Below are 13,641 nucleotides of genomic sequence, written 5' to 3'. Positions count from 1 at the left end.
GGTTATACTGCTAGTACTTTTCTGTAATTTTTAAATTTATGATGATTATATACTATTTTTAATTAAAATAAAAATTTAGACTATTTTCATTTTGGGAAGGAAAATAAAACGTCAAGGCAACCCACCAACCATATCTGCTTGTCCCCCAGTGATGGGTGAGTTTGGTTTATTTGCGAGGCATGTTTGAAGGGATGCCAGCTCCACATCGGTTTTAGCTTTATAAAGATTGGGAGACATCTGTAGCAGGTCCTGTCATGGGTCCACATGGTAGCTTGTGGAGGGAGTAACAATAACAACAGTCTCACTCCCTTGTTCATAGAATCACAGAATTGAAAGGAAATTCAGAGATGCTTTAGGTCAACCTGCTGTCACCAATGACGACACGGACATCTTTCTCAAAGACAACCAAGAACCCAAACCCACCATTAGCTTTTGATTTGTACCACATCTCTAATCAGGACTTTGCTCTACAGATGGTGTTGCTTTCACATGTCATTTTGCAAAGAGCAAGCAAAGAAGTAGGCAATTAACCAGAACACTTGAATGACCTAGAAACTCTTCAGCAAAAGAACCCAAGCATACAGCAAGAAACCAGAAAAGGAGAGAGTCCAACATTGAGATTTTATTTTAAAAGGTTCCTTTATTTAAAAAGGTCTTAAATCAGTAATCCAAAATTAAAAGGACAATGACATCTTGGGGGAAATATTTGCATCAAACTAAATAAATGCAAATTCTATGTTTATACTGTAGAAAGAACATCCTTTTTAAGAAAAACCTCAAGACGCCGACAGATTAGTGAGCAGAGGCTATGAACACTGAGCTTATGTTACATTTTTTCTTCCAAAATGAAAATAACCTCATTTTCTATTCTGATTGTGAAAACGATACACATGAAGGATTTCTCAAGCCTGGCATTATTGTCATTTTGAGTCAGATCAGTTTTGTTGTGCGTGTGTGTGTGTGTGTGTGTGTGTGTGTGTGTGGTGTTTTGTACATTGTAAAATGTAAAATCTATCTACTAGATGTTAGTAGCACCCCATTATCTCCAGTGGGACAATAAAAAATATTTCCAACTTTGCAATGTCCCCTGAGGGACAAAGTTGTCCCTGGTTGAGAATGCTGGACTAGGGAACAGACACAGAAAGTTCTTTCCCCTTAGTAATCAATAACTTGTAACATTAAAACAAAATTAAGAACTTTTAAAGAGCTGGTTGGTAAAATAAATTTTTTAAATTATAACACCTAAATGCTAATGAGGCCTCCTTGAAATAGATGTATGCATTCACGGCTGGGGATGTTGTACATCTTACATAACCCTTTTTCAGTAATCCTCATGGTGAACTTGAAGCCTGAATGGGCCCTGTGCCACAGTAATCTCCCTCCTAGCAATTTATCCTAGGAAACAATTGAACAACAATAACAAAAAAACAACAACCCAAAACTGGTATAGATCAAGATGTTCACTGCAGGTTGATTTATAATAGCAACATTTTGATAGTAACCAAAATGTCTACATTAGAAAAACCATTTTAAGTAAATTTTAAGTAAATTGTAGCTCATCCACTTGATGATATAGCCATTAAAAATACTAATTATGGTGATCAAATACTATTGATCACCATGATCAATTATGGTGATCATGACAAAATTATGACAGAAAGGAAAATACAAATTGTTTATGTACTATAATTAAGATTTTATAAAAATGGATATTTTTGTTTGTTGAAAAGGACAAAATGGCATCATGACAAATGAAAAAAAATCATGTGAGAGGACTAAGAACATAGTCATGTATCATTTTTGAAAATATCTTTATGTAGTTATACTGCCTTTTTTTTTTTTTTTTTACCGAAAAACATAAATAGTCCACTAGAGATCTGAGTAAACTCTGGAGGAAGTAAAGAACAAGAACAGAGAATTTGTCATTGCTCTAGAATTTGGGGGTCAGGTTTTACGAGGGGATCTTAGAATTTATCCTTTAAATGGAAAGAAACACTTTTGAGAGTGAAAAGGGGCACTAGTGTAAATTACACCAGGACAATAGGTATGAACTGAGACTGTCCCAGTAAACCTCTGGTCACCCTAGATCAGGGGTCCCCAAACTACGGCCCGCGGGCCACATGCGGCCCCCTGAGGCCATTTATCCGGCCCCCGCCGCACTTCTGGAAGGGGCACCTCTTTCATTGATGGTCAGTGAGAGGAGCCTAGTTCCCATGGAAATACTGGTCAGCTTGTTGATTTAAATTTACTTGTTCTTTATTTTAAATATTGTATTTGTTCCCATTTTGTTTTTTTACTTTAAAATAAGATATGTGCAGTGTGCACAGGGATTTGTTCATAGTTTTTTTTTTTATAGTCCGGCCCTCCAACGGTCTGAGGGACAGTGAACTGGCCCCCTGTGTAAAAAGTTTGGGGACCCCTGCCCTAGATTTAGAGGAACCAAGGAGGGTGACCCGGAGCTCTTAGGAAAATTCAAGAAGAGTGATAAAACGTCAAGGCCAAGCAGAAGACTGGAGTCCTAGAGCTAAAGTGCAATTTCCTGAACCTGAGGACTCTGTAACTAAACTATTTTCTGGGTACTCAGCTGACACAAGAATACGCCTATTTGCTAAGGCGGTAGGGTGGTCCAGAAAATGATAAAGGCAAGGGCCGTATTCCCAATACTGGCGCTAACGTCAGCAGAAATGATTCATTCTGCTGTACAAGTATACAGTAGCCTCCTAACACCAGGTGTGGTTTGTTCCAGGCACTGAAGATACAGCAGGGACAAGAGGGACCAAGTCCCTGATTTCATGGACCTTACATTCAATTGGGGGTCTGACTGGAAAATAGATAAATGAACGCGCTTATCACATGGAGTGAAGAGTGCTTCGAAGAAAATCAGAGTGTGAGGGTGAAAGTGACTAAGGGGTGGGGGTGGGGGCAGTGATCAGGGAAGGCCTTTATGAGGCCCCGACATTTGAGGTCAAATTGTGAATCAGAGAGAAGGAGACTGGGCAGATCTAGAGGAAAGGTGCTCTTAGCACGGCTTTGAGGCCAAACTGAGTATATAGCCAGTCAAGGGTCAGAAGGAAGCTTTGTGGGGCTGGGGACAGTGAGGGAGTGAGGAGGAGCTCAGGAATTGCTGTAGGAAACAGGGAACCAGATTGGGGGCGGGGAGGAGGTATCAGCAAAGGTGTGGGGAACAGGGGTGTGGGGCGATGATATCTGAACCTAAAATGGGATGTGGTAACACCTCACTGGGCCATTTAAGAGATAAATGAAAGAGCAAATACAAAAACAGAGTAATATTGTTATTATTGTTTGTTTGTTTTGCATGTGGGAAAATGTATTTACTCATTTGTTTAATGCAGAAAGCCTGGCATTTTCACATAAATCAATCAGATGACGATACCGGATGGATCTTCATATATAAAAACGTATGGCCTTCTTTCATATTGCTTATAAAACTTTAAGAACACTAACTGTTTCTCTTGGCTTTTCACTGCAGCTGGTCAAGTCTCCTTCATGTGGTATGGATGGGGAAGGTCAAGTCCCAACCAGGGTGATTTCATGCTGAGTCTTATGGTGGTGTCATTTGGCTATTTCCACCCCATAGCTTCAGTTCGGGGAACAAAAGTGTTGCTAAGCAGGGTTTTGACCTGAACTTTTTTTTTTTTAATGAATCTCTTGCACTCATTTGTAACTATCCGGGAGTTACAAAGTAGAAGCTGTTAAAGTGCTTAAACAGTTGGTTAAACACTCAGGGGAGTTTCATGGACATCTTGAATTTACTTAGTAGACTCTTCATTTGCACGTTTCAGATTTTAGTAAATGATCACAGATTCCAAGTTGCCAGGCATGGTTCTAGTCACTGAGGCCAAAACAGTCAAGACAATGATAGTCCCTGCCCTCACGGAGCTCAGTCATTCAGAACTAGATTGATAATTCATGAGATTTGGATAGGTGCCCTACCTCTTATCTTTCTATTTTATAAATGAACTATTCTGGTTTATTTGAAATTGTTTTCACCAAATATAATGTAATAGTGATAGTAAGGCACTTTGCTTTACACAGGCATTAACTTTTAGAAAATATTTTTGATTTAGAAATGTTCTTCTACCTTTTTAAAGTTCTTTATATTATATTTATATTTTTATACTGTATGTTATAAAATAAAATGCATTTAACAAAACAAAAATACTAAACATATACATGTATAATAAAATAAATGTAATAAAATTTAACCTTGTATATATTATTTATATTCTTATATTATTAAGATAAATCAGCTATGGACATGAATGATCCTTAAACTAGTTGCTTCTTTAGCTGACCTAGGAAGTTATTTTTAAAAATCTTGATGGTTGGCCCTGGCGCAGTGGATAGAGCATTGGCTCGGTGTATGGATGTCCCAGGTTCAGTCTCCAGTCAGGGCACACAGGAGAAGCCACCTTCTACTTCTCCCTCTCCCCCTTCTTGCCTTCTTCCCCTCCTGCAGCCAGTGGCGCGATTGGTTCAAGCGTCAGAGGGCTGAGGATAGCCCCGTTGGAGCATGGGCTCAGGTGCTAAAAATAGCTCTGTACTTGAGCTTTGGCCCCTGATGGGGTTGCCAGGTGGGTCCCGGTCAGGGCGCACGTGGCAGTCTGCCTCGCTATCTCCCCTACCCCCCCCCCCCACACACACACACAAATCGTGATGCTTGAGACCATTCTGAAACAATAGAACTGAAACTTTTCAGGGGTGAAGTTCATGAATTAAGGTTTCTTAAAGCTCTTCAGGTAAATAATGCCAGTGTGCAGCCTGGGTTGAAAACTGGGGAGCAGTGACATCTGGAGCCTGTCAGGAGCTTGTGGCAGAATGTGGGGACTGAGTGTGGGTCATTATATGGGTACACAGCCAGCACTCAGTCCCAGAGGCCAGGCAGCTTTAAAAAATTTTTTCAAACCTTTATATTGATGGCAATTATTAGTTTGTTTTTCAGAACTGGGCTTTCTAGTGATAGTTTTTCTAACTTGAGGTATCAGTCAGGATTGCACTTAGTTATATATAAATAGTAGAAAACTATCAAACAGAGTCATCGATAAATCATGGTCTATTTTTCTCACATAACAAGCAATTCAGAAGTGGACGGAGTAGGACCAGTGCAAGGATGTTATCAAAGCACCGAGCACCTTCTCTCTCTCTGTCCAGTCATCCTCAGCAGTGACTTTCATCCTCAAGGCTGCAAGATGGCTGCTGCCCCCCAGGCATCACCTGTGCTGTGCTGAGGAAGGGTAGTTTTGTCCTGGTGAAGCTTTGCCTTTTTAGCTGGGAAGAGATGCTGCATCTCCCCCCTCCCCCCTCCAACACTTCTGCTTATATCTGATTGGTCAGAATCTGTCACATTGTTTACAGCAGCTGGGTATATGAGGAATTCTTTTCCCATCCTCTTTAAAGGACAGTAAAGGGAAGGAATTAAAGGGAAGGAGTTTGGGATAGAGGCTGCATGGGCCAACCTATAGTGTTTCTCAAATATTAGGTCAATGAACTCATCATCCTGAAAGCCAAGGGATGGATGACTGAACTCCAGACGGGGTCCTGGGACAGGAATGGTGTCTAAGCCCCAGTGATGATGAGGTGCTGATGGTCCTAGAGCTTCAGCTTTAAGACATGAAAGTGGAGATTTCTGCAGAATCAGACATATACATTATTCAGTGCAGAGACCTGTGGTTTTGTGATTCTTCTTCTGTCCTTATAGGGTAAGAAACAGGAGTTGGGGCTAATTTCCCCAGGACTAGTGGAAGATGTGGGCATAGATCCCACCATGGCTAGGGCAACTTCTCCAGGAATGGTGGGCTCTGCCCTATGTGTGCATGTGGTGGATGGGGGTTGGTAACTGCTGGAGATTGAACATATAACTGAGTGTGAGGGATATAAGCATCACACACTATTCTCAAATTTAAGTGTGGGTGAGAGCTAAAATGTCACCCTACCAATAGGTGACTGCATGTTCTGTTGATGAAACACACAGGGACTATTTCTACCTTTCTGGAAATTGTGATTAGAAAACTCAAGGAGAAGGTCAAGGCATTAAACCAGAGCCGGCAGGAAGGAGGACCAAACCCTGCTCAAAAATGCCTGGAGAGTCCCTGCCAGAGCCTTGGGCAAGAGCCTGTCCTTGTCCTTGGTCCCAGCTGGCTTCCCTGTGGGTAAGGGACGTGACTGGGGATTCCCCATCATTCAAGAGCTCTTTGAGTGATGCCCCTCCTTGGCCCCTCCAGTAGGGAATTCCCCAGAATGTTCCCACACCCCCACGAAGCCTCTTCCTTAGCCACCCCCAAGCTGCTCATAGTCCACGATAGGAGTGGCATCAAGTAACCCCACAGGTGAGGGTGAATTGTGAACATTAGCATCTGGATTTGCATAAAGTGGGAAAATAGGGAAGATGAAATTGGGAAACAAACAGGGCTGACGCCTCACAGGAGCTAATTAGCAAATTTCATAAGATGTAAACAGACTTCAAAGGCAAGAGAGGATGGTGGGCACCCTCTGAAGCCAGGCTGCCTCAACTCAGGTACTGGTGCTACAATTTACAAGCTGTGTGACCTTGAACAAGTTACTTAACTTCTCTGAGTTTCAGATTTTCCTCTTCTGCAAAATATGCATAATAATATTACCATATTGGGTTGTTGCAAAGATTAAATATAATTATTGTAAGGTACTTAAAAGAGTAGTAGTTGGCATGTGGTAGCATTCAATAAATTTTAGTTAAGTCGAACTGCATTATTCTCTTAAAATTTGATTTCTACTAATCCTTCTCATATAAATTGAGTTTACACCCCTCTGTTCCACACACACACATACCACACCACACACACACACACACACACACACACACACACACACACACACACCCCTCGCTTCTCAACAAGGGAAAGTTAGAAGCTCTAGTTTGCTGATATTCACTGTATTCTATTTGGAATCTGAAATATTCGAGAGTTAAAGAGGGCTTGGAGATCCTCTAATCCTGTGGTTTTCAATGTTCAGTGCACTTTAGAACCCCCTGGGGAGCCTTGAACAACCCAATGCCCAGGCTGCACCCCAGACTGATTAAATCAGAAGCAAGTATCAGTATTGTTAAAGCTCCGCAGGGGATCCCACTGACCCCAAGGTGTGGTCAAGGCTGAGACTCATTGTTTGGGTCCAGTCTTCCTGTTTCCAAGTGAGGCAATGGGCTCAGGAAGTCACCCAACAGGGATCAGGACCCAGGACCCCTGACTCCAGTTAACACTTGATGGAGCCCACTGTTGCCATGTATTTCACAACTCATTCTCCACCTGGAGAAGAGTCCAGCCTGGAGTTAGCCCTCTAGCAAAATAACTGGACAGGAAATTCCCTCCAACCTCAGGGCAGGGGGCAGGTGCCTGGCTCTGGGGCTGGAAGACAGTGACCCACTCCGGGATCTTGGATGGTGCTGTATTTAAGGATCCCCCAAGCTAAGACCTAGGTTTTCCTTGGGAAGCACTAAGACAGCCAACGGCATTTAGTAATCCCTGTAGACCTCTAGTCAACTGAGCCGCCAGTCTCTCAGGAGAATCAGTTGAGTGTGCTAGGAAGAGCCCAGAGCTGAGATGGGGGCAGCCCCAAGTCGAGACTTGCTCTGCTCCTATGTGATTATGAGGGTTTGGATCAGTCACACATTCAAAGTTTCTGGACCTCTTAGAAATAAAGTGTCCTGAGGTCAATCCTATAGCCCCTTTTCCCAGCTGCCCGTAGTTATTTTGTGGGGAGGATGGAGTAGGTTTATCCCAGGGTCTTAGCCGACCTCTTCTATAAGGATAATGATAACTGTTGGCCTTTCATATTCACCTCAAGGGGTTATTGTGAGGAGCCTAAAGGACCTAAATGAATTCTGAAAAGTAGAAAGCAGGTTCCAGGGAAGGACAAATGCAGGTCCGCCCCTCCCCCACTATAGAGGAGACATGCATGTTAGAAGCGGAAATTTTCATTCCAAATATTCCTTTCCTCTTCTCTCTCACTGAGTTTGAGGTTTCCAGCCCCTCCCCCACCCCGGAAGTTAGGGGGTGTGATTATTGTACCTCTGTGTAAACAAGCTGCTCCCATGACCATCTTTGTCAGATGCTCCTGTGTGCACCCTTTACAGGGCATGACCGCCCCGCAGGGTCAGCAGGGACTGAGCGATGGGAGGTGGGGATGTGGAGGGAAGAGGCCCCAGACTAGCCACTTCCTCCTGCAAATTAAGTCAAACTCTTCCTCTTGTAAGTGGCAGGCTGCTCGGCCCCTGGGCTGGCAGCGCTCGTTTCTCTGGGGCCCTAGCAGGAAGCAGCCTTGAGCCCCCAACGTAAAGGCAAGTGTGTTGTCTTAGGTGGTGGTTTTCTGGTTAGAGGTGGCCGTGGTTATGAACCTCCCCCTAGAGCTCTGGGGTCTGCAAGCCAGTGGGCAGGGAGAGGGAGATGAGAAAGCTAGAGAGAGCTCAGCCAAACTTGCTTAGATGGAGCTCAGAACAACGTGCTGCTACTCCCCGAAAGCTGGGCCTGCCTCTCCTCTAGGCGGGGAAAGGTTAGAGCCGTTGGTTCCTGCGCCCGCCTACCTCTCCCCTCCTTTCTACCTCGGGGTTTGCCCAGGCTCTTCGGAGCACAGAATTTACGGTAAATGTTGTCACCAGTGGAAACTCTTAGAGGGGGCGAGGAAAAGCACTAGAAGAAGGGGCCTGCACTCCAGGCCCCCAGTTCCCGTCTTACCAACACCCCCCACCCCTCCGGGTCTAAGTGTTGTTTCATCTTACCTTTCGGTAAAGAGGGGATGCCCACCCTCCCTCTGGGATGTGCCCAGAAACTTCTAAAAGATAAGTGAGCCACGCCCTGCAGAAGAAGCAGCCAGTGTCTCTGACCCTTGGTATCCCACCCACCCCCACCCCGTTTTAGAGACGGGTTTCCTTTGTACTTCTCTAGGCACATTTTCTAGCTCAGAAGTGCTTACTGGAAATGCCAGGCTGAGGCTGTGCATTAGCCCATCTGTCCTTTATAAACGGATGGAAGCTGACTTGATGGGTGGCCACACCCATATGCTTCTCTACCACCTCCCCGGATTCAGGGTTAGGGCAATTGACAATGTAACTAGCTCACTCATCAGCCTGCATGCTCCTAGTGGATTACTGAAGGTAAACTTTCAATGTCAAGTTATCTTACATCTGCTCGCTGCCCATCATAATGTTGAGTCAACTTCCAGTCCTGCAGTAGATATCATCAGCCAGTCAATCAACAAACATTTGCGTTTATCTGTACTGTATGCAGGTATTTAATAAGTGCTTAATAATTAAAGCAAATTTAAAATAAAGTTTTTATTTTATTTAAGAGGAGGGAGAGATAGACAGACTTGCATGCACCCTGACCAGAATCCACCTGGCAACCCCTGTCTGGAGACAATGTTCTGCCCATCTGGGGCTCATGCTCGCAACTGAGCTATTTTTAGCACCTGAGGTGCAGGCTCCACAGAGCCATCCTCAGTGCCCAGGGCCAACTTGCTCAAACCATTTGAGCCATGGCTGCAGGAGGGGTAGAGTAAGAGAGAGAGAAGAGAGAAGAGAGAGAGAGAGAGAGAGAGAGAGAGAGAGGTAGAGAAGCAGATGGTCGCTTCCCCTGTGTGCCCTGACCAGGAATCGAACCCAGGACTTCCATACACTGGGTTGACACTCTGCCACTAAATCACTGGCCAGGGCCTAAAACTAATTTAATATCACATTTAACTAGTGTTTTCAAACTTGTCTGATCATTAGAATGACCTAGGACCCTTGTTAAAAATTCAGATTCCCAGAATTCACCTCAAATCCCGAACCTACTGAGTTTAAATCCCTAGATTTCAGGAAGCAACTAAAACTATGTTTAACAAGCCCTCGGATTAATTCCAATGACATGATAAATTTGGGAAATGCTGACCTAAATTAAACAGGGCTAGCACAGTAAGGCCTGGATTCCTCAGGTTGATTTTTGAACTGAAATGTAATTGATTTGCATCTCCAGTTCCATTTTCCCTTCCTCTGTGGGCACTGATGATTAGTAGAACAGGTCTGTTTCACTGAGTCAAGGTATGTGAACCATAAGAAGGACACTGGAAATGCAGTTCCCCTGGGTTTTCTGAAGATGGCATGGTTTTCTAGTAAATGCAAATTCATGGTTGATTGATTGATTAATAAAGTGATTAGTAACCAGGACTCTCTACGCCAGGGGTCTCAAACTCAACTCAGCATGTGGGCCGCAGAGCAAGATCACAGCCGTTCGGCGGCCGCACTAGGTCTACAAAAGGCAACTGTTACGCAACACTTTTCTCACTGCAGTTGAAAACAAAAAAAAATCAGTACAACAAGCACAATCATACATGCAGTTTACTCAGTGTCACAAAATGACCAGAAACTGTAGTTCGCATCACAACTGCTGTTAACTAAGCTAATATCTAGCTAGGATGCTAGAGAAATGAAAAATACAAGTAGGCCCCTAGGCTTACTTAATTTTATCCAAAATATTTTGAACTTCATGGATTAGTCTGCGGGCCGCACAAAATTGTTCGGCAGGCCACAGTGGCCCACGGGCCGCGAGTTTGAGACCCCTGCTCTACGCTGAGTTTTCCTGGTCAGCTTATATCTGATGGTACTCCTAAATGACAGGGGACAGGTACTTCTGGGAAGAAAAGGAAACACGGGTGCTTGGGACATCCCCAGAATGCTGTATGACAAGCTGTTGGGTGAGCAGAGCAGAGTGGAATCAGACACTGGTGGATGTTGACCATTTAGTATTTATGAAGAGCCTGAGTGTTCTGGAACCTGGGTGACACAGCCAGTTCACCCTGGATTCCATTCAGAAGACAAAATGCACACACTGGGCCCGCTTAGAAAACACGTGGTATAATATAGAGTGGAAGAGAGGGAAATCAGTGTAAGATGTTCTCATAAATTCTTTTCCGTTTTTTCAGCCTCTGGCTTGCCAGCCAGTTTTCTTTGACATACATATGCCACTCACAACCCATAAACACTCACAGAAAGCACAGCCATACATGCACAAAGGAGCACACACACACACACACACAAATTCACACATGCACTCACACATACACCTCTATTAGCTGGAACCATATGAAACTCCCATTCTTCTATCAAGTAGCAGCAGTTTCATAGGGTTCAACCTAACATCTATGCCTACACATGCGTGTGTATATATACGCTTATACAAATGCGCCTATACACACATACAGAATTACCAAAATATATGCACGTGTGCACACACTCACACGTACAGGCAAATTCACCGATGCCCTGCTCCATGGATGTGCCTGTAAATCTAATCCGGGTTCCTCCTGCAACCACCCCACCCCTCCAGTCCTGGGTCCCGCCTGACATTAATCTCCAATGCCGATCCCTCCCCCTCACAGGAGAGCGAAGACCTGGAGAAACAGAACGCGGCTCTGCGCAAGGAGATCAAGCAGCTCACAGAGGAGATGAAGTACTTCACGTCGGTGCTCAGCAGCCACGAGCCCCTGTGCTCGGTGCTGGCCACCAGCGCCCCCTCGCCCCCAGAGGTGGTGTACAGCGCCCACGCCTTCCACCAGCCTCACGTCAGCTCCCCGCGCTTCCAGCCCTGAGCTTTCCCAGAGGAGGGGGAGAGCAGAGCCGCCTCCCCCCCTGGCCCCCAGCCTCAGGAGGGGGCACAGACTGTAGCCAGGCTGCCCTGGTACCTCCACCGGGAGACAGGAGATGCAGAGGCCGAGGCCTGGACAAGGACTGAGCACAGAGTCGGAGCAGCTGCAAGGGGGGGGGAGGCCTCCCGGCACAGTGGCAGCCTTCAGCATGTGCTGTGCCCTGCGTCGGTGGAGGCCCAGCCTAGAGTGGAATCAACCACAGGGCCCAAGACCCATGGCACACAGGGAGGAAGACAGGGAAGGGTTATTTTTCTAAATAAACGTCTTAAAAGAAACCAATTTGGCAAGGCAGTTTCCCTTGAAACCTTAAACTCTGTGGGGCTGGGGCCTTTTTGTTGTTGTTGTTCTTGGCTTTCAGAGCCCTTAAAGCTTTGGAGACTGCTGATATCTCCTCTTTTCCATGGTTTGTTCATGTACGTGGGAAGCTGGGCTTTTCAAAGAATCTTCCATCCTCCCTCTAGGCATCTTTTTGTTTTGAGAGAGAGAGGAAGAGAATTGCAGAAAAACAGACAGGGACAGACAGAGCAGAAGGGAGAGAGATGAGAAGCATCAATTCTTCCTTGCGACACTTTAGTTGTTCATTGATTGTTTTCTCATATGTTCCTTGACCAGGGGGCTCCAGCAGAGCCAGTAACCCCTTGCTCAAGTCAACAACTTTGTGCTTCAAGCCAGTGATAATAGGATCATGTCCATGATCCCACGCTCAAGCCAGAGACTCCACAGCCAGATGAGCCCACGCTCAAGCCAGTGACCTAGGGGTTTCAAACCTGGGTCCTCAGCGTCCCAAGCAGACACTCTATCCACTGTGCCACCACCTGGTGAGGCTAGGCATCTTCATGATTTTCCTCCCCAGATCACCTCTCTATAACCTCCCACCTTCCATTCCTCATTGCCTCACACTTTCTAGATCAGGCGTCCCCAAACTATGGCCTGTGGGTCGCATGCGGCCCCCTGAGGCCATTTATCCGGCCCCCGCTGCACTTCCGGAAGGGGCATTTTTTTCATTGGTGGCCAGTGAGAGGAGCACTGTGTGTGGCGGCCCTCCAACAGTCTGAGAAACAGTGAACTGGCCCCTGTGCAAAAAATTTGGGGACCCCTGTTCTAGATGGTCAGCGGTCACTCTCCAGATGGGGAGAAGGACCAGGGCAGGCTGCAACTCGCTGGCATGGTCATTCAGGTCACTGCTCCGCGCTCTCGCTCACAGCCATGCTCACTCACCTCTTCCAGATGGCCAGCCCTGGGTGATGCCACGCGCCAGGCCCCATGCCAGGAGCTCTGGGAATACAAGGGCACCGCTCACACGCAAGGCAGTGCTTGCCTCACGCTCCCTCAGGGCAGTGTGCGGCCATGGACGCGGGCCTGTTCCTGCCGTGGGTCTGCCTGCCCTGCTGAAGGCCCACCTCCCTGTGGAGCTGTCTCCACCAGGCGTCGCAGGCCGCCATTTTGAGCTCAGGTAACACAACGTCACCCTCAGAGCTTCAAATTCACAGTTTCAGTGGAGCCTGAATCCAGTGTGCCCCGGTTACCTGGCCCTGGTGCCCGCTGGCTCCTGAGAGGTCCCCAGGCCGAGTGTGCTGGCCTGTGTGCGGTGGCCTCACCCACACCACTGCCCAAGGGCAATGGCAGGGCCCCACACCCAGCCCCTGCTGGGCCAGCTGGGGACAGAACGGCAGGGACTGCTGGGGGAGACGTCTGCTTCAGCCCCTCCAGCAGATACCCTCAGTCTCACCCCTTGGTCCTTCAAAGGGACTGCCACTGTGCCCGCGGCCTCCCAGATGGCAGCCACCTGAGGGTGTGGTGACCACAGGGAGAAGAGGGCAGCAGGCCTGTTTCTCTGTTTCAACACTTCCTCAACTCGCGGGTCAGCAGTTCTGGTTGGTTCGAGGCAAGGTCTCACCTCTGGACCTCTCCTGCCCGTCTCCCCGACCTCACTGGGATTGTGCCCGTAGGGGGCAAAGCTCTGGAACAGCT

The 13,641-nt window shown here is 46.4% G+C and overlaps 1 protein-coding gene across 2 annotated transcripts in view; it reads left to right on the top strand.

Annotated features, from left to right (window-relative positions):
- Positions 1-13,641, top strand: part of BATF (basic leucine zipper ATF-like transcription factor) — a 38,299-nt gene that overhangs the window by 11,295 nt on the left and 13,363 nt on the right. Inside the window, exon 3 of one of the 2 annotated variants that reach the window (XM_066342372.1) lies at positions 11,404-12,277. The exons of the other annotated variant lie outside the window; for it this stretch is intronic. Within the exon in view, the coding sequence (XP_066198469.1) occupies positions 11,404-11,613 (210 nt within the window). The 3' untranslated portion in view covers positions 11,614-12,277. Of the gene's footprint in view, positions 1-11,403; positions 12,278-13,641 lie in introns of those variants that run through there. 2 annotated transcript variants of the gene reach the window in all.

The sequence above is a fragment of the Saccopteryx leptura genome, chromosome 6 (genome assembly GCF_036850995.1).
Source record: "Saccopteryx leptura isolate mSacLep1 chromosome 6, mSacLep1_pri_phased_curated, whole genome shotgun sequence".
Lineage (NCBI taxonomy): Eukaryota > Metazoa > Chordata > Mammalia > Chiroptera > Emballonuridae > Saccopteryx > Saccopteryx leptura.
The sequence above is the reverse complement of the archived record's forward strand: the minus strand, read 5'-3'. Positions and strand labels throughout refer to the sequence as shown.